The sequence below is a fragment of the Rhyacophila brunnea genome, unplaced genomic scaffold, assembly GCF_057557595.1.
Source record: "Rhyacophila brunnea isolate RB1 unplaced genomic scaffold, BYU_Rbru_1.0 scaffold_4, whole genome shotgun sequence".
Classification (NCBI taxonomy): Eukaryota; Metazoa; Arthropoda; class Insecta; order Trichoptera; family Rhyacophilidae; genus Rhyacophila; species Rhyacophila brunnea.
This window is the reverse complement of record NW_028233068.1, coordinates 15,783,972-15,802,941: the sequence shown is the minus strand read 5'-3', so window position 1 is coordinate 15,802,941 and position 18,970 is coordinate 15,783,972. Positions and strand designations below refer to the sequence as shown.

Here is an 18,970-nt window from a genome sequence, read left to right as displayed (position 1 = left end):
AAAGTTAGAAGCACTTTAATGAGGGAACAGCAACTCTCGCTGATCCTATTGACAAAAGTCTGCAGTACGACGTCATCAAACATGCTTCATGTACTAACAGGGATGTTGCTCCTCGATCTGTAAGTCTAAATAAGAGGAATGATCCGCCTCCTCTCGAGGTGGATCAACTTCTGAGCACCTTAGTCTACAAGATAACCGGTGAGGCATGGCAGTTGAAGTGGTTGGCATCCACCAAGTGGAAACAACCACCAGACATGTTCAGTATTATAAAAAAAAACACATTTATTGCGTGTATATATTTTAATAACAATATTGTATTTATTTCTTTTTTTTCATACAAAAAATATCGGAATAAAAAAAGTTATTAATATACAATCAACACCATCTTTGAATTCTTTCTGGTGACATAATTTTTATTGATTTAAAGACTGTACAATAGATGGCAACGTCGGTCCATATTTTTAATACCATAAAACTAAATAATTCATCAAATTTGATTGCATCTCTTATGTTTATTTTTTACATTATTAACATCTAAATTTCAAAGCATTATATGTAGGTATTTAGAAAAGGCACAATAGGTGCAAAGTCATGAAAAAAATATTATATTCAAGCATACAAATAAAGGTTTTGTATATCTGATAATAGTAATGAAAAATAAAATATAATCTGCTACGTACACAAACTTTATGAAGTATACTTATACCAGCTAACTATTCAATTAGTATAATTATTAACTGATTGATATACACATCATTTTCAGTACAAGAAAATAACAGTTGGATGACATTTCACCAATGACATTAATATGGACGAAGCATCTGGAAAATAAAATGACACTCACTTTGTGTCGGGTCTGCCGGATGGCGAAATTCATATTTTAATATCGGTATCCTACGCTCAAATGAACATTCTGCTTGCAAGCGGTCTAGCGACACCGCTGGGTCTGCCCATACAAAATTTCTGACTGTCAGGTTTCGACTCCGCCGTTATTATTGTGTTACAAAATGCCAATGTGCCTAGTTAAAAATTGTAAAAAAAATCTACTAAACACTCCAAGAAAGATGGGATAACACTTTTCATGTGTTAGTATTATTTATTATTGATAAAATACCATTTTAAGATACATATTGATGAATGTTTATTCAATGCATTTTAATGACAGAAACCATTGGACAGACGCCTGTGATGCGCTGGGCTCACTTGCGTCTAATCTCCGAGAAGTCGTAAGTAACCTAGAATCTGTTTCTAACGTAATGAGTAATGACACTAATGCGCCATTACAATAAAGGTTATATTACTATAAATTCTCGAAGCTTGTATCGCATAATGGAAATGGATACGTCATATGGTCACGTGACGTCTACCTATACATCTGTGAATGACTTTCATGCACAATTTCTCGTGCGCACCGATATGAAGCGAGATGTCCATTTAATATTGCATTGCATTTCACCATAATATGGCCCTCTTGAAATAAATAATCCCATCTCCATAATGAAGATTAAGAGATAAATAGCTTTAAAGTTTAATAATATATTGATAAAGTGAAAGATGGAGCAAGACATAATACATAGTACTTCATATAATTTAACATTTTCTATGGCTCACGATATTATGGCAATATCTGACAGACCGCAAATTTTAATGACACACATTGAACGTAAAGCGAAGCTCTTACTAAAATCGCTGTAATACCAATAATTAGTGTCTTAGTATTTCATAATTATTCAAACAGATGTCACTGTGTTTAATTTTTTACATTATGCAAATCAATCGGCAGTGGCTAGTAATTTGAGTTTAAAGTCGGACGAGATAACTCGCGTAATTTGTATATGCGGCCTGTCCAATCACGGCATATCATAGAGCAAGAACACTCGCTGAAGGCATAGAACCGGTTAACAATGGTCAGAATCGGCATAAGTTTAGAAGGACATGAATGTTATGTGTCCTGATCATACCTAGTATAAATATTTTTGGTAACCAGCATTGATGGTAAAATTATAAGAAACAAACAAGTCAATTTTGACAAGAAATGTAAATTAAGGCTGTTTATTTAATGAGGCCAATATTATTGACCAATTAGTGTCAGTTTTAAAAATTGTGATTTCAATGAAACATTTAAGCAATCTATGTAATGGCATTTGGATATTATATTAATTGATTGATGTATATATTATGCGATCCAATTACGTATCGATATTCATAATATAAAATGACTATTAATTATGATTTTCGATTAAGCAGAAATATTTTCTGCAAATGGCGTTATATTTTATGGTTGCATTTACTACTTAGATACCATCTTCGATACGGTGCCAGCGTTGAAAATTTCAATCCAATAGCCGTCAGGGTCCTTGATGAAAGCCAGCCCTTTCATCTTACCATCTTGAGGCTTCTTCACGAATTCCACACCAAACTTTTCAAATCTAAAATGAAAATGGTAACATTAAATAAACTGCTTGCATAGAACATAAATACTTATGATGAATTTTGTATTGGGATGTTTACAGCTGTATGTTTTCATTGTGCATTTATAGGTATCAATGGTGATGACATGATACCAAACGATTATATCACATCAGGGCTCGAAATTACCAGAGCGCGCCGTTCTGGTTCGTGGAATCCTCAAAATTATCGCTCCGTCCAGTGAAAAAAATAATTTGAACGTCTGAGGTAGATAGGACAAATAAAAATCTAGCACACTTCTTTTTTACAATATAAATTAGGATATATAACCTAAACATTAAGCACACGTGTCCCATCGATGTGAAATTTATTTTAATATGATTTGCAAGAGTGAATTTTCATAATTATTTTGGGAAACTCGGGAACATTTAGGTACTGAGTCGCACAAACTGATGCATATTAAGGAATTAGAGACATTTCGGAATTAACCACTTCCCAGTTATATTTTGGTGAGAAAGAGTGTCTAAAAATTGTCAGATATTTTTTTAAACAATTTATTAAAAATTTTATTTTTACGTTTGTTTTACTTTTTTTCACATTAAATTAACACTTTTTTACAATATTTAAAATTTTATGAAAAATGTCAAATTTTTTGAATGTTTTTCTACATTTTATCACAACAGATATGTAGGTTTATGTTTTAAATTTTACGGAAATTTTTGGTATGGTAAATTTTTAAAAATTCAATACACAACCCTACATCACAATCTCGTCTCCTTCCGTATTCGTTTGTCGTTTTCATTCATATGGGAGCAGCATACTTTGCACGTCTAGTAGGCCTTTCTTTATTCGCCGTAGATGGTATTGGTTGGTAACTAAAATGAAGCTAATAAGTATAAATAATATATACTTATTTTTTACGAACTTACTTCTAAAATGTGCTCAAAAATAACAAAAGTAACTAAATTCAAATAACAATAACATGCGACATACCTAACACAAAAATAACTATGAATGAACAATGAAGTCATTGACTAATCAGGCACGCTCTGCCCAGCAGTAAATAAAGCTTTTATTATGTCATATGGCTCATATATCACTCAAATACCAGTCAAAACAAATAATAAACTGTGTGACAAGTTGAAATACGATCTTCCCAAATGTAGCTCGTGATAAACATTCCTGTCAAGTTGATAAAAAAAACGTCCGACTGAGACTCAAGCTAGTCAATGTGCGAAGTAAACGCGTGCCCGAGTCACACTCGGGATAAACAGTCAAGTGGTTAAGTAAATACCCGGGACTGCAAAGCCTGGTGCCTATTAGCTGAAATCGGCACTTGGAACTGTGGTGTGACTATACCTACCGTTAATGTAGAATGCAATACATAATATGTAGAAGTAATGTTTAAATTGACTGGGTATCTTCTTAAAATACTTAAGGAGGTTTAAACATAACTATTAATTGTCAAACAAGAACTTCTTGTCCACATGTTAAAATTGTGAATTAACAATCCCCTTCAGTGCAGCTGATCATACTTCCGTTTTCAATGAGAAATGCCCCCAAATTTATCATTACATTTTACACTCCCGTGGTGTACGGATCTATCAATTTATTTAATTTGAAGCTTTTTATAATAAAAATATGTCTAAAACGATCAGGAGTGATGTTAGAATTATTATTAGTAAACTTTTGGTTTATTGCGAAGAAGAAAAGGAGTCCCATCAAAAAAGAGAGCCGATCCATTATTTAAATACGCCTCCTGTGCGCGCGTTGCTGCCTTGACAGGTACGTCACTAAGAAGTCGTCTATATGCGACTACAGCAACTCACCGATTTCTTGTTGTCGGACTATATGTGGTTGAATTTCACTGTCATGTAAGTCCTGCTTCATTTATTCAAAAGATATATTAAATAATCGTCAAGATGTATGACTGTTTAATAAAAATATAATAGGTACCTACCTATCACAAGCTGCTTGTACGTCGGGCACCATTAAACCAATATGGCCGAATCCTCTTGGGTCAGAATTACCAGTGTGGTAAGTAGTGTCATCATTCTCCGTGCCCCAATTACTGAAAAAGTATTACCTTAGTAAGTCGATTTTTTTAACAATATAACTTCATTTTTTATCAAAATTATATTAAGATGGATCGTTCACCCCATGAATATTATTTTCCTTTCACTATTTCCACTTTCTAATCTTAAAATTTCTTACAATATAGAAACATTGAACTGATATTTGGTGCTCTATTTAATATCTATAATACCATGAAGAAGGTGGAATTCTTGGAATGGAGGAGGGCATGCCATTAATCACTGTGCGCTTATATCAAGCACCTCTTCTCTTGATATCGGAATCACTAAACACAAATAATACCTGAAGGGCCATTCTAAATAGTTAATATGGTAACACATTTCCATTATTTTTCTTGTTCCAAAATAACATGGATATCACTCAGAGCAATTCGGTACAATAATTATTGACAATTGGTAACACAGTGATAAGTGGGCCAAGATACATGGCACTGCAATTCGAGCTCGTCGGCGCAAGTATTTCTTGATGCATTTGGAATCAAGTATGACGTCTTTAAAAAATATATTGCACTACTCAACAACTCAACAGCTCGCGGTAACTATATGTTGAGGCGGCTTGCGGGCCGTGATGCTAGTGTCAGAATGTTATTATTAATTTTCAAAATCGCTGCATCTCAATTCACGATATGTAATTGTAGTACCCTAAAACAGTTAGCACGGTCAATTTTTTAAATTGATTTTTGAGTTAAGTGTTATTTTAGAATAGATCTCCTGCAGACACGGTACCTGACACATTTCCGTTATTTTATACTCGGAGCAATTCCATAAATAATGGATGGATAATAAAAAGTCCAATTGGAGATTCTAATTGGGAATTTGGAATCAAGAAGACGTGTTAACTGTGTTACTCAACGGCATGTCAGCTCGCGGTTAACGAAGTCATGGGCGGCCGTGTTAAAAAATATCACGCCTGACAGTTCAACTTCCCGGGATAATTAACTGCCTGAATAAAACATAACATGTTTATCAATATATTGGTATAGCCTTGCTAACATACATAACAGTGTTATTCAGTGGCGCACCCAGGATTTAATATTGGGGGGGGCCCAAGGAGGAGACTATAAATTAGTCCCTCTTTTTCATCTTCACAGCCTAATTTCTCATTTATCGGTCTTTTGTCTGTTGCACTCGGTGTACCTACACCATGGTCCCCACATCCTGAAACGGGCCCTCAGACTAGGATATTTGGCGGGCCCCCTACATACCACTAAGATTAAAGGCAGTGTGAAACACTACATTAACGTTTTTCAAATTGTGTTTTAGTTCAAATTAAGGGTACTTATACAGTGAATTATTGGCGATTTTTAATACATCTACTTTAATAATGGAGCTGTTGAGTATCGACACATAATAATCAAAAAATATATTGCACAATTATGTAATTGAAAATGTTCATGGCCATGAAGTGTAATAGCACTATTAAAGCTAATTTATGATGTGTGTTTATCCCACTTATCTGGTCAACCTGACACGCCGAGCCCCCAGGCTAGAACCCTGTCAGCCCTCCCCAGCCATGACCGACGCCACTCCGGAATTCGGGTGGACACCTAGATTTTTTTGACAGTTCCATTAGCGATTGGGTTTCTAAAAAAACCTGACATTAGTGTTTGTGTTAGAAATTAAAATCTAAGAAATTTTTCTAAAAAGGGTGCTGGAGAATTACAAATCATTTTTTTGCTGTGTTTTTATTTGTCTAAGCCCAAAGGTATAGTTTATTGGCTTTCAGTTTCAATGTTTAAAATCATTCTGATAATTTTCATGTTTGGGGGGTGCCAGGGCCCATGCCCCCCCCCCCCCCATGGGTGCGCTACTGGTGTTATTTAAATGTGGGACTTTCGAAAATACTATGTACCTATGACACCAGCTCCAACAATTTTAAAACGTTAATAAAGAAATAATGTGTATGCATGTATTTACTAGCATTCTTTTGAAAGATTTTGTTGACCTGTGATTCTATTGATGTTAGCCGCTTGCTCAACCTATTACATCCATACTGTAGGTCTAAGCCAGAGAACAGATTAATAAATAGAATTCCGATAGGCTATACCCCAATACACTACATTTTGACACAGGGTTTTGAATGTGTGAGTGTTCTACGAAAATGTAACATATTATAGACGTGCAATAGTGTGTTGCAACCTTCAAATACACTGATAACAGATGAAGGTCTCCCACAAGAGACCACCTCAAAGGGCGGACTGAACTATCAACTTTCCCAAAACACCATAGCCTACGTCCACTCTTCGCACCCCCACTGAAATTTCCCACTTTAAAATTCGTCTGCACCCCGCCAAAATTCAAACAGACTGACACAAGCTACCGAAAACGGCCGCTCGAAACAGCACCGCCACGAGACAAAGAGGTTCGCGACCGACAATCCACAACAGCGCCATGACACCGCGTATCCCACACTTTGATGCGCGCGGAATGCTCTCTCTCGCCTCGGACGTCGAACAGCCAGCACTCCAGCCAGAAAAAAAACCGCATCGGCAGCCCACCAAGCCGCAAGCATTTTCAGCCAGAAAAACCGCGTCTACAACCCGCCTAAACGACAATACCCTGCATAACGACAATATAATAAACTCCTGCCAATCGACAACGTGCGTTTCTCTCAATTCCACCCCGCTTTTGGCCTGCTAGTGATACGGTCTTCACCATTCTCTTTGACAGAGAAAGGCCGGTATCAACACCAATATTGAATGAGCGTCAGTGAATAAACCGAGAGCAGTTGTCAGAACGAAGGACAAGCGTATTCTCGACACGTGTTTAAGTTTATCCCAAATTCTTCCACACTCGAGATCGATTGTCCGTTACTCTACACCCGTTAGATATTTCAGTTCTCATTATTTCCATGGTGCACACATTCAAAAACATGTGAAAATTTCACCAGACCCAGAATTCGAATCTGGGACCGACGACATTACAGGCCGACACGTGATCAGTTTGGCTAATGTAGGTGTTTAAATTAGTTAATTCATGGCTGTTGTTAAATACACCATAGCCAAACACTTGCAATAATTTCACATAATATTATGAAATTATAGTGGTACTTTTGCCTGTAGGCAAATAGTCAATAATATGTTGGACTTCACTACAATCATTATTCTGCGAAAAACTAATTTAATTAACCATTGAAAGAATCTGCAATGAATGCGGCCGACTTATCTGCCGCTCTATCACCGTCACAATCAGCAATCACTATCAGCAAAAACAGTTTTGAGATAATAAAATACTCTTTAAAAATTTAGAGACGTATGAAAAATCAAGTTTTTGAGATGTTTATTCTGCAATTGGTTGGGTTCAGTATTTTGTTCGATTTAGTGACCTTGGCCAGTATATTACACTACGTATCTTGAGCATTCTGACAACGTGAGGTTATTAGTTTCAATGTCATTAACCTCCATATTCCGCCATTTTGAGATAATCGCAAAAAATAGCCAAGGACATTTAGAATTGCAAACAAAATAGTTTCTTTTTGCGAACATATTAGTAAACAACTGGAAAAAGCCAAAATACCAAAATAAATGTCGTTAAGGTCATTAAAATTAATAAAGAAATCTAGTAAAAAAAGTTAATTGTAGAATATATGAGATGATGGAATCGCTGGAGAAACATTCAACTCGATACGGAGTGTCTGGGAGTCAACTATGACTATACACGGCTAAAACCAAATGCCGCCTCCCTTGGATTCTGTCAGTACTGCTTTACGATAATGAGTCATGGCACTTTACGAAGGCTCAGAGCAACCATATACTGAGCTTCGAGAACAGATGTTTGCGATGAATACTGCGGTGTGCGGTGGTGGTATGGTTTGAAATAAGCAGCCTCCCATCACACTGAGAAGAATCAATTTCTAACCTGAAGAGAATTTCAACCTGGCTTGTCTGTTCAAGCCAACCGGCCAATAAATACCATCTACAGCAGGCGTTGGTTTGGGGGGGCACAATTTGGAAAAAAAATTGTTTCAGGTGACGCATTGAAATATTAAAGCAAACATTGGATGTCTCAGATAGTTGCACCAATTTAAGAGTGCCACGGGTCTTCCAGTCACCACAGGTCTCGCGTGTCGTAGAATGCCGAAAAGAGTGGGACCACCACTTTGAGAAGACTGTTAAACAGCCAAATCATCCGGGTCACAATCCTCAGTCATGAGGTCCTGACAGAGATTTAACAGAAGTAATATTCCATTTACCTAAATAATTTGTATTCCAATTTTAATAAAAAAAATTCTGGGGGGGGTCCAGACCCAAAAACCCCACCCTTGTTTGTGCACCTGATCTACAGAGTATATACAGCGGAGCTACGGTATACTGGCATAACCTGGAATGACGCAAGACTGACAAGCGACGGATTCTTGAAAGTGTCATGTGGTGCGTATATGCACCAACTAAGGGGTGGATATGTTAAAGAAGAAAAGGATGAATATAAATGACTTTGTAATTAAACTTCGGTTTAAATCTATTTAATTAACAAACAGAGCTGGATTTGATATTTTATGAATACACCGATTCAAGAAAAATATTAAATCAATGTTACCGATTTTCAAACTAGTTTTTTTTTTAAACCACGTCCGATCATAATAAGATCATATGGGCTGAGCAGCTTAAGTGTCGTCCTATAACGTCATGGGTCCCATGTTCGAATCCTGGGTCTGACAAATACACATTTTTTTCAATTTGTGTTTGAGTCAAAGTACGGACCTAATAGGTTGAGCAAGTGGTCAACATCCATTTCTCGTAAATCAGAAACTAATAGCCTTGTAATAATATGTCCTATTTAATATTTTTGCCAATATAATATTGTATCTAACATTACTTAGTAGCACCTCTATTATCCGATTAATTGAGGATGAAGATAGTTTGGATAATGAAAAATCGAAGGAAAAAAACTAATGCTTACTAACAATATATTTGAAATTATACCTTTACCTTATAACGGTACGATGCTAATAATCTTAAAGAAATCCGGATCATTGAGGCCCAGGTAACTGAGGTTGTATTGAATATAGCAAATAAAAGGTATGTTTTAGTTGCTCAATAGTATCCCTACAAGCAAAAGTCACCGCACACCACTGTACAGATGTTATATGAAGAATCAAGATCATAAAATATTTATTACTGTGTCAATTCCAAAGTGGCTTTCCTACTCATTGCCCAGGAGGTCCGCTCCTGCTCATCAGTTGGTATATCTTTGGCGTCCTCGAATCCCATGAAATACAGAGAGAAGTTCATCTCGGGGAAGTCTAGCTTTTTTAAGAGGCGCATGCCCAGCACCTCCGTGTAAAATGGAAGGCTCTTCCTTGGATCTTTTATGCGGTACATTGTTTGTTGAAAGATGAAATCCTGCACATGGAAACAAACACTTAACACAATGCATGATATTCCTTCGTACATGATAATAAAATTCTGTTTAGATACCACCACGATCCATAATATTCTCCATTTTGGGTGAATCAAATCAAATCAAATTTATTTATTTTACATATAATGAACATAACAAATTTATTATAAATTCAAAGCGTTCACGACATGACATAAAATAAGTGTTAATACTTTTTAAAAATAAAAATACAGAGAAATGTGAGTTAATAATACAATACGTAATAAAATAAGAAAAGAAATAAAATAAAATAACAAAAATAAAAGTAGATGGAAGCACAGAGTGAACTTTGATAGACCCTATCTTAAAAACTTATAAAACAACGTCCACTTAAATTCACCCTCACGTAAGTGGAATATATCAATATCCGAAGCGATTTCATTAAACATGGTTATTGCCCTCCCAATTGGCATTACCAATGGCAGGTTAGTTCTGCACCTTGGGAGAACAAACAACGTGAAGCAACATTCAACTTGATGCGGAGCGTCTGGGACTCACAACTGTATCGGTCTATTCGACGCTTGCGTTCTGACTGTGTTGCTTTACAGTAGCAAGTCATGATACCTTATGAACCGTATACTGAGCTTCGAGAACAGATGTTAGTGAAAAATACTGTGTGAGATAAGAGAGCGGAAAAAGCAGCCTCTCATCACGCTGAGACTGAAGAAGCAACGTTGGACCTGACTCGGCTACGCGCTGCAGATTCCTAAAGATAATTACAACTGGCTTGCCTATTCTTCATGCCATCCGGATTCTGGCGTCCTGGAAGGCAGTTAAAGACTAACTACAGAGTGTATACGGCGGAGCTACGGGATGCAGGCATGACCTAGAATGACGCAAGAAGACTGACGAGCGAAAGGGATTCTTGGAAGCTCCGTGTGATGTCTATATCGTCGGCCTACTATGTCTGTTTTATGTAAATGTTCAGGAGAGAGTTAAAACATATTATTTAATACATTTCTTTTATAAATAAAAAAGTTTTAAATTTATGATACGAGGGTGGGTCAATAATTCCTTAGAAAAAAGCATTAAAACAGTTTTTATTTTTGTATTTTTTTTTTATTTCTCAACATAATCTCCTTGGAGCTCAATACACTTGGTTAGACGTTTCTCAATTTTTTTTAAACCGTCAGAAAAATAAGTTTTCGGAAGGTCCTCAAAATAAGCATTTGTCCGATCGATGACTTCTTCATTTGAAAAAAAACGTTGTCCACTTAGCCATTTTTTTAAGTTTGGGAAAAGGAAAAAGTCCTAAATCTGGCGAATACGGTGGGTGGTCGACCAATTCGAACTTCAATTCTTCAATTTTAGCCATTGATCGTAAATATGTGTGAATACGGGCATTGTCCTGATGAAAGAGGATTTTTTTCCTGTTTAAATGAGGCCGTTTTTCTTCAATTTTGTTTTTTAGCTGGTCCAATAAAGATGCATAATAATCCCCTGTTATTGTTTTTCCTTTTTCCAAATAGTCAACGAAAATAATTTCACGTGCATCCCAAAATACAGTAGCCATAACCTTACCAGCTGATTTTACGGTTTTTGCCTTCTTTGGACATGGTTCGCCTTTCGTAATCCACTGCTTTGACTGTTCTTTCGTCTCAGGAGTATAGTGGTGTATCCATGTTTCATCTACAGTCACAAAGCGACGAAAAAATTCATCCGGATTGCGTTGCATGAGCGACAACAGGGCTTTAGAGGCCACCACCCTATTGCGTTTATTGTCGACTGTGAGCAAACGCGGCACCCATCTTGTAGAAATATTTTTCATGCCCAATTTGTCATGTAAAATAGAAATGACGCTACCTTTTGAGATCCCTGTAACCTCAATTATCTCACTCAACTTTAATCTTCGGTCACTTAACACCATATCGTGGATTTGATTGATCATTTCTGGTGTAGTCACCTCTACAGGACGTCCTGAGCGTGGTTCATCCTTTGTTGATGTACGACCACGTTTAAATTCATTTAACCAGTTATAAATAGTTGCAAGTGAAGGAGCAGATATGCCGTGAACTAAATCCAACTCATTTTTTATTTCCTTTGCTGTTAACTCTTTTATATTAAAATGTTTAATAACAGCTCTAAACTCAATTTTCTCCATTTTCCATTTTTCCATTTTCCACAAGCAAATTTTTTTTTTAAATGTACGAGAAACACAACAACCCGACCAATCTGATTAAAACTTCGCAGCATACTGAATCGGTAGTGCCGCTGCATGAAAACAAACCGCTTACAGTACTAGTCGCGCCACCTGTCGGCTTTTCTAAGAACTTATTGACCCACCCTCGTAACATATCAAAAAAGAGTGAACTTTAAATAATATCGTAGAAAAAACTTTTTTATTTATAAAAGAAATGTATTAAATAATACATTTCAACTCTCTCCTGAACATTTACATAAAACAGACATAGAAGGTTTGCATAGTAAGACAACGATATGCTCCAACTGAGGGGCGGAGATGGCTAAAGAAGTAGATACATGATAATCATGTAGCCTTCACACAGCACAAGTATACATGAACGATGTCGGTCAATACTTGAACCATGTTTTTGAAATATGTGACTGGGTCACACTTGCACAAGTCCCTGGCACAAGTTTGGGTCGAAATCCCGAATGCTGAAATCCCGAAAAATAAAAAAATACAAACATCAATAATTGCGCAATTTTTACAGGAGAGACAAAAACCCATTTTTTGTGGAAAATTGGTTTTTGTCTCTTGTAAAATTTGCGCAATTCAAGATAAGTGTCAAGATTGCGCAATTTTTTTAGGAGAGACAAAAACCCATTTGTTCTACAAAAAATGGTTTTTTGTCTCTCTTGTAAAAATTGCGCAATTATTTGTGTTTGTATTTTTTTATTTTTCGGGATTTCGGCCTTCGGGATTTCGGCTTTCGGTCGGGATTTCGGCCATTCGGGATTTCGGCCGGCACCCCCCTGGCACACACATCCAATTATACCCACCCCACGCAAGTATGCACAAACATGTTTTTTTTTTGCCCGACCATGTCCAATCTAATAAGATCATAATATGGGCCTCCACAGTGTGGAGGTTTGTATCAACAGATTTTGTTTTACAAGACATGGATGTCAGCCACTTGCTCAACCTATTAGGTCCATACTCTGACTCATACACAAATTGAAAAACAATATGTGTACTTGCCAGACCCAGGATTTAAACCACGTGGACAACTCGTCGCAAACCAGACGTCGCTATAATCGAAGTGCGGTTAAAATGGGAGGAGCTTGTTAATTCACAGTTTTAACACGTAGCCAAGATCTTGTCGTACAGTACTAGCGCACAAAAAGTGTGCAAGAATTAATACCACTCAAGTGTGCAGTTGTCTGCTGCTGACTTTAGCTTAGCTGTGCCTGGGACAACTGCAGATATCTGTGAAGAAGACGAAAGCTCCATTTAAACTCTAGCGCCAATCAGTGTTGCCAACCGTACTATAATTATAATACAATACTATAATTTTGAATCGTGAAAAATGTAAAATACTATAATTTTAGCCATTATACCAAAAATACTATTATTTTGAAGGATTCGAGACGAAAAATGTTCCTGTACTATAGTTTTTTTCAGAAATACTATAATTTTTACCCTTTGGTACTATAATCAACATAGAAAAAGATGGCAACACTGGCGCCAATTAAGAAGATGATTTTAGTAGGTACTAAAGATTTATTATATTTCAAAAGCTTTTAATGTTAGGTTAATATATAAAAGAGATGAAAATGTGGTGTTGTAAGTTGATTATTTTATTTAAGCCAAGAAATTATTTGTGATGCAATTATTGATTTTATTATTTAATACCTTTGTGGATCCATCGGACTCTTTGCAGAGGGACTTAATATCTTTATCGGACAAGGCAGCCATATTTCTGAAACTGATAACAGCAATAAATAATGAGTCGCTGATTTAAATCTAAATTACCATTTACCATACAACAGACCAATTAACAACACAATACAGGATCTTTTTAAGAGATTCAACATTTACTTAGTTGTTATTGATAATAATAAACTCATAAAATGAAATCACTTTGTATTCAGTACATTATATAAAGATTTATTTACAGTACATGTTTCACTCAAATGGAGTAAGGTAAACGTACCAGTAGTTGACCATTTAAGAAAAAAATTCAACAAAAATAACGATTAACGTTTAGCATTACACCGAATGTTGGCAAAGCAAGTCTACTCATAATGGATCAAATGATTTAATTAATATGACAAGACAAAAATTAAGAAAGGGTCTGTTACAAAAAAATTGTGTTCAATTTTTCAAAACCATGTTTTTGTTCCAGTAGTTGACCATCCAAAAAATTGAAAGTTCCAGTAGTTGACCACTATATGTTTCAGTAGTTGACCATGTCTAATCAGGGGTTCCAGTAGTTGACCACTATATTTTTTAGTAGTTGACCATGTCTAATCAGAAGGCTTTATGGCAAATCTGTCATCAGAGTTGCCTCAGGGCTTCCTGTCAGACCACTCTAGCATATAGCTACTTGAATCAACTTGGTAGCAATGGGCGGTTCAGTAACAAGTTACATAGGAGAGGATTTTGTTTGACAGCCAATTATCAGCTTTGTTCGGGTAGCAAAAGGTGCAAAATTAGTTACTTCAAACTAAAAATACAAAAATATATTTATTTTAGCAACTAAGTACATACATACTACATAGTAACGCATAGGCTCAGTACTTACCAAAATAAAACTTAACATAAAAATTCTTAGATATTCCAAATAAAGTCCAATTCCGGAACTAAATAAACATTACGAGTTTTGCTTACTTGTGTCGGGTCATTTATGTGGGATACTACCGCCTTCCATTCATGGCTTAGTACATCGGGTCGCTCTGGACATTTCCATAGTCTCCGGCACTTTTGCATCGATGAAATAGTAGCTTTTACTTTAGAAATATGGACGATTTTCCCCGGGAAGTATTATAATATAATGTTCATTAATGACTTTCATAACGGGCAGCTATCGAGTTTTAGGCTTAAAGCTTTCATCACTAGACTTATGCCATTCACTCTCCGCTGAGTCTGAAATTTCAACACTTGGGTTAGAAGACTCAGAAGAAAAATGCATTTTCTTCTTGACTGCTTTCAATTCCCCCATTTTTTTTCTTCCTTTGCTTGCTTATTTAGTTCTTTCTTTCTTTGCCTCTCTGCAGCTCGTTCTTTTTTCAACCGTTCCATTTCTTTTTTCTTCCTCTTTTTGTTTAGGAAATACTCCTGGCAAGTGGGGTGGGGGTTTTTTCCCTTTTTTGCTTTCTTCTTGAATTTTTCTTCCCCTTCACCGGGGAAGAAAAAATGTCTCTTGAATGGACTACGAATATTTGATGGACCAGCCACGGGTTCACTGGCGATTGGAGACGAAGTATCATTACAAATCCTTATACCAGCCTTAGGTGCACTGGCGATTGGAGACGAATCACCATCACAAGTCGTTAGACCAGCCACAGGTGCCCTAGCGATTGGAGATGAAACATCATAATAATTCATAGTATTCCAGGCGGCCAAAGACATCATATTCCTCTTCTTGCAATGCCTCATCGATGAGTCTGACCGGGTCAGGTGGAGTGATATTTTCCAACTCATTTTTTACTTTTCATCACAGTGCGAACAGTGACTTATCATCTTTATCAGGTTCATTGTTTTTGCGGAATGATTCAAGATTTTCCTCATCAATGTTTTTACTCAGGAACTCTCTCTAAATACCGCTTGGGTTCCTCTGATGTAACCATTGAAGGCACACTTTACGATTCTCCTGGTACTGTTACAGCTTAAGGGCTCCATGGACAAAGTCCATATTTTCGGAAATGTCTTGAGGAATTCTTTTGTACTTGTAGAGGACTGTCGTTGGTGTGACAGCCCCACCGACACTCCCTGTTACTAAGACGGTTATGCATTCTTTATCGTCGGCATTTACCTGCTGGTACACTGTCTCGATTCATTTTTTGGCTAAGACCCTGCTCCCCTAGGGGTGGCAGGTTATATGAAAGTATGGTGAAGCAGGCAGGTTATATAAAAAAGTATGGTGAGGTAGGCTGATAAACAATTTGCGGCAAAACTAACGTTAACATTATTAATTATATGGGTACGTTATAATGACCAAAGTAAATCCTCCGTGATCCCCTGCATTTTTTTTATCGCGTCGCTATTTCTCGTAAGTTGGCTATAATTCAAGAAATTTTTGTTTTCCGAAGAAAAAATACACAAACCAAAAAAAAAAAATTGACGCCTAGGTCATCTACTGGACAGAACCACCCTAGACACTTCTAATTGATAAATAATCATCGTTCCATACTTATGAATGTAAAAATTGTTCAAAACTAAGTGAAATAATTTAATTTAATTTATCTAGTAGTTGACCACCCTGGTCAACTACTGAAAAAGTATTAAAAAAAGTTTGAGTAGTTGACCCCCCCCACAAACTTGCTTCCTTGTAAATATAACTTAAAAATTACAAATGATATTGATACTTCAATATTATGACTGCCCGTAATGCATTAACTTGATATTATGAAGTCAAAAACATTAAATTGCCATATGCTTACATCCACTGATATCCTTAACAATTTACTTAAGAAATTAAAAATAAAATGCTTACGGCGTGATGTGTTGTTTTCAAATAGCTGCTATGACGCTCCTATGACATATGGTGATGTGTTAGTTCCTCAATCCGACCACAGATGGCTTCACTTGTCTCAACTTTACAATTTAGAGCAATCCCGTGTCTACGTTTCTTATTTTGGGCATTTTATTGAAAAAAGGTCAACTACTGGTACATGGTCAACTACTGGTACATTTAACTTATTGCTGACAATATGAAATTTTTGTATGAAATTCAAATTCAAATTCAAAAAGTAGGGTTACTGCCAAAAGTTGGTAAGTCTCGAAATCATGTTATGGTTGAAGTTTGACATGCCCTCTAAAATCAGGCATACTGTCAACTTCATTGTGTTTTATGTGCATGTTCTATAATATCGGATGACCTTGTTTTTTCTTTCTAGCATACATATTTATATATAGACACATAATCCGTTAACTCTAAATACCTAAATTATCGACATAAAAACATATGGCAGCAACCCCATATATATTATTATAGTGAACATGACAAATTACAAATTCAAAGCATACACAACACGAATTAAAGATATGTGTTAAAAATATTTAAATAAAAGATTAAAATGATAAAATAGTACATCTAATGATACAGCGTGAACTGACCCTATTCAAAAATATATAAAACAACGTCAACCTAATGTCATCTCACATAAGTGGAATATGTAAATCAACATAGGAAGCGGTTTGAGTGAACAGAGTTATTATCTATTTCCCTATAAATAGACAGAGCGGGTTCTAGCGGTTCGATTGGAGCATGTGCACGTCCAGTGTCAGGTAATATTTGTAATATGTGATATTACAGCAAAATTCTTGGCCACTTTTATCCGCCTTGCAATATTTTTTTGTACTGCATCTCCCAAAATGCCGATGTGCTATCTCAATGTTTTACAATAAAATATTTGATTCAAAAGTTTTGGTTTCATTTTTCTTTCTTCATTCACCTAGTCACCTAAGGCTACGAATCCCCGTAGGGCCTGATTGGGCCTAATCGATACAACAGTCCTAAAATCAGGTCTGTAATTGGTTCCGTTGTCATGTGGTGTGACTTTCAATCGCAGTTTTAATGCATGCCGGCAGATGATATGACGTGTAAATATATATTTTTTTAGTTTTATTTATATTTAACCATGTCGATCGTAATAAGATCAAATTTTATTAACATTTCTGTTAATACGTACGTATTAACATACTTGTTTTTATGAGAAATGGATGTTGGCCACTTGCTCAGCCTATTAGGTCTATAATACTCTTGATTCCAAACACAAATTGAAAAACAATGTGTATTTGCCAGACCCAGGATTCGAACCTGGCACCCACGACATTATAAGCCGAGACGCATACAAAGTTATATTACTGCAAAGATTATAAGTACCTACCTGTTACTTTTATTTTATGTAGAAAAATAATTCGGTTCTTGTCGTTTTAATGAAAGGCAGCGGCAAATTTTGAAAATAGCCGATATACTGGATTATTGAAATATATAAAAATATTTGATTATATGAAATTTAGCGCGGTTCCCGCCTGGCTTTCCGTAAACTGACTTGTACCAATAATTCTGTTTAGTTTGTTAATAAAATGTTTTCATATTTTATATTGTTTTGTTTTTCAAACCCGTTGATAGCGATATTTCGCTTATAGCGGCTGTGTTCAAAACGTATCCCCCCATGGTCAACGGGGGGGTTTACCTGTACCTACTTATAAGCTGGAAAAAATATAAACTTTTTATGTCTATTACAAAAATTAAAAAAAATAATATGAAAATAGTTTCAATAATGCATACTTTTTATTTTATTATTAGGTATGTGACATACAACACACATATCTACATAATAATATAACCTATTCACAATATTATGCCGTACACTGGTGTGGGTGTAATATCGTAAAAGTTATAATAACATCATTATAATATAGGTGCCCATATTATAAAAAAATTAGCAAGCACTATAGATAGGTATGTACCTACCTAATTTAAATTAATATTTCTAGAAAAGTCTAATTTTAGCTTATTTTGTTAATACTCAAACGTTTATCGTACCGTTTCCTTATCGGGTAACAGAAGACAATGAATGTCGCTTTCAAAATAATAAATTATACTAAATAATAAAGAATAAATTGTACGAAAAAAAGTACAATGTACCAATACCGGTCCCAAGTACTTTCAATAACAGCTCATCACACGTGTTCATAAAATGACCATTATTTGGGAAACGTCAGAATAAAATATTTATGAAGCCCCGTCGACACAGGCTAGTATACCTGATCAAGTAATAGAATGGGATTGTGAATTCAATACGGTAATGTTTTTTGAGAAGGCATTTAAAATATAGGCAAACTAAATCTAACTTTATTATCGATAGGTACTGTTGATATATTCTATGAATATCACGATTTTTATCAGTGAACACTAAAATGGTAATGTGTCCGTGATTAGTCGTCATTAGCCGTAAAT

At 35.8% G+C, this 18,970-nt stretch overlaps 1 protein-coding gene across 3 annotated transcripts; it reads right to left on the bottom strand.

Moving 5' to 3' along the window:
* Positions 1-281: 281 nt before the first annotated feature.
* Glo1 (Glyoxalase 1) lies at positions 282-18,684 on the bottom strand. Of its 3 annotated transcripts, XM_085954989.1 has the most exons (6): positions 18,659-18,684; positions 16,499-16,819; positions 13,696-13,768; positions 9,621-9,844; positions 4,370-4,480; positions 282-2,429 (listed from the first exon to the last, which is right to left on the bottom strand). In XM_085954989.1, exons 3-6 carry the CDS (start codon positions 13,756-13,758, stop codon positions 2,291-2,293), a joined length of 537 nt encoding a protein of 178 aa, XP_085811115.1. In that variant the 5' UTR covers positions 13,759-13,768; positions 16,499-16,819; positions 18,659-18,684; the 3' UTR covers positions 282-2,290. The 3 variants fall into 3 exon arrangements, with proteins under 3 accessions (XP_085811115.1, XP_085811114.1, XP_085811116.1); XM_085954988.1 differs by lacking the exon at positions 16,499-16,819 and having other exon boundaries at positions 18,557-18,684; XM_085954990.1 differs by lacking the exon at positions 16,499-16,819.
* Between the last annotated feature and the right edge of the window lie 286 nt (positions 18,685-18,970).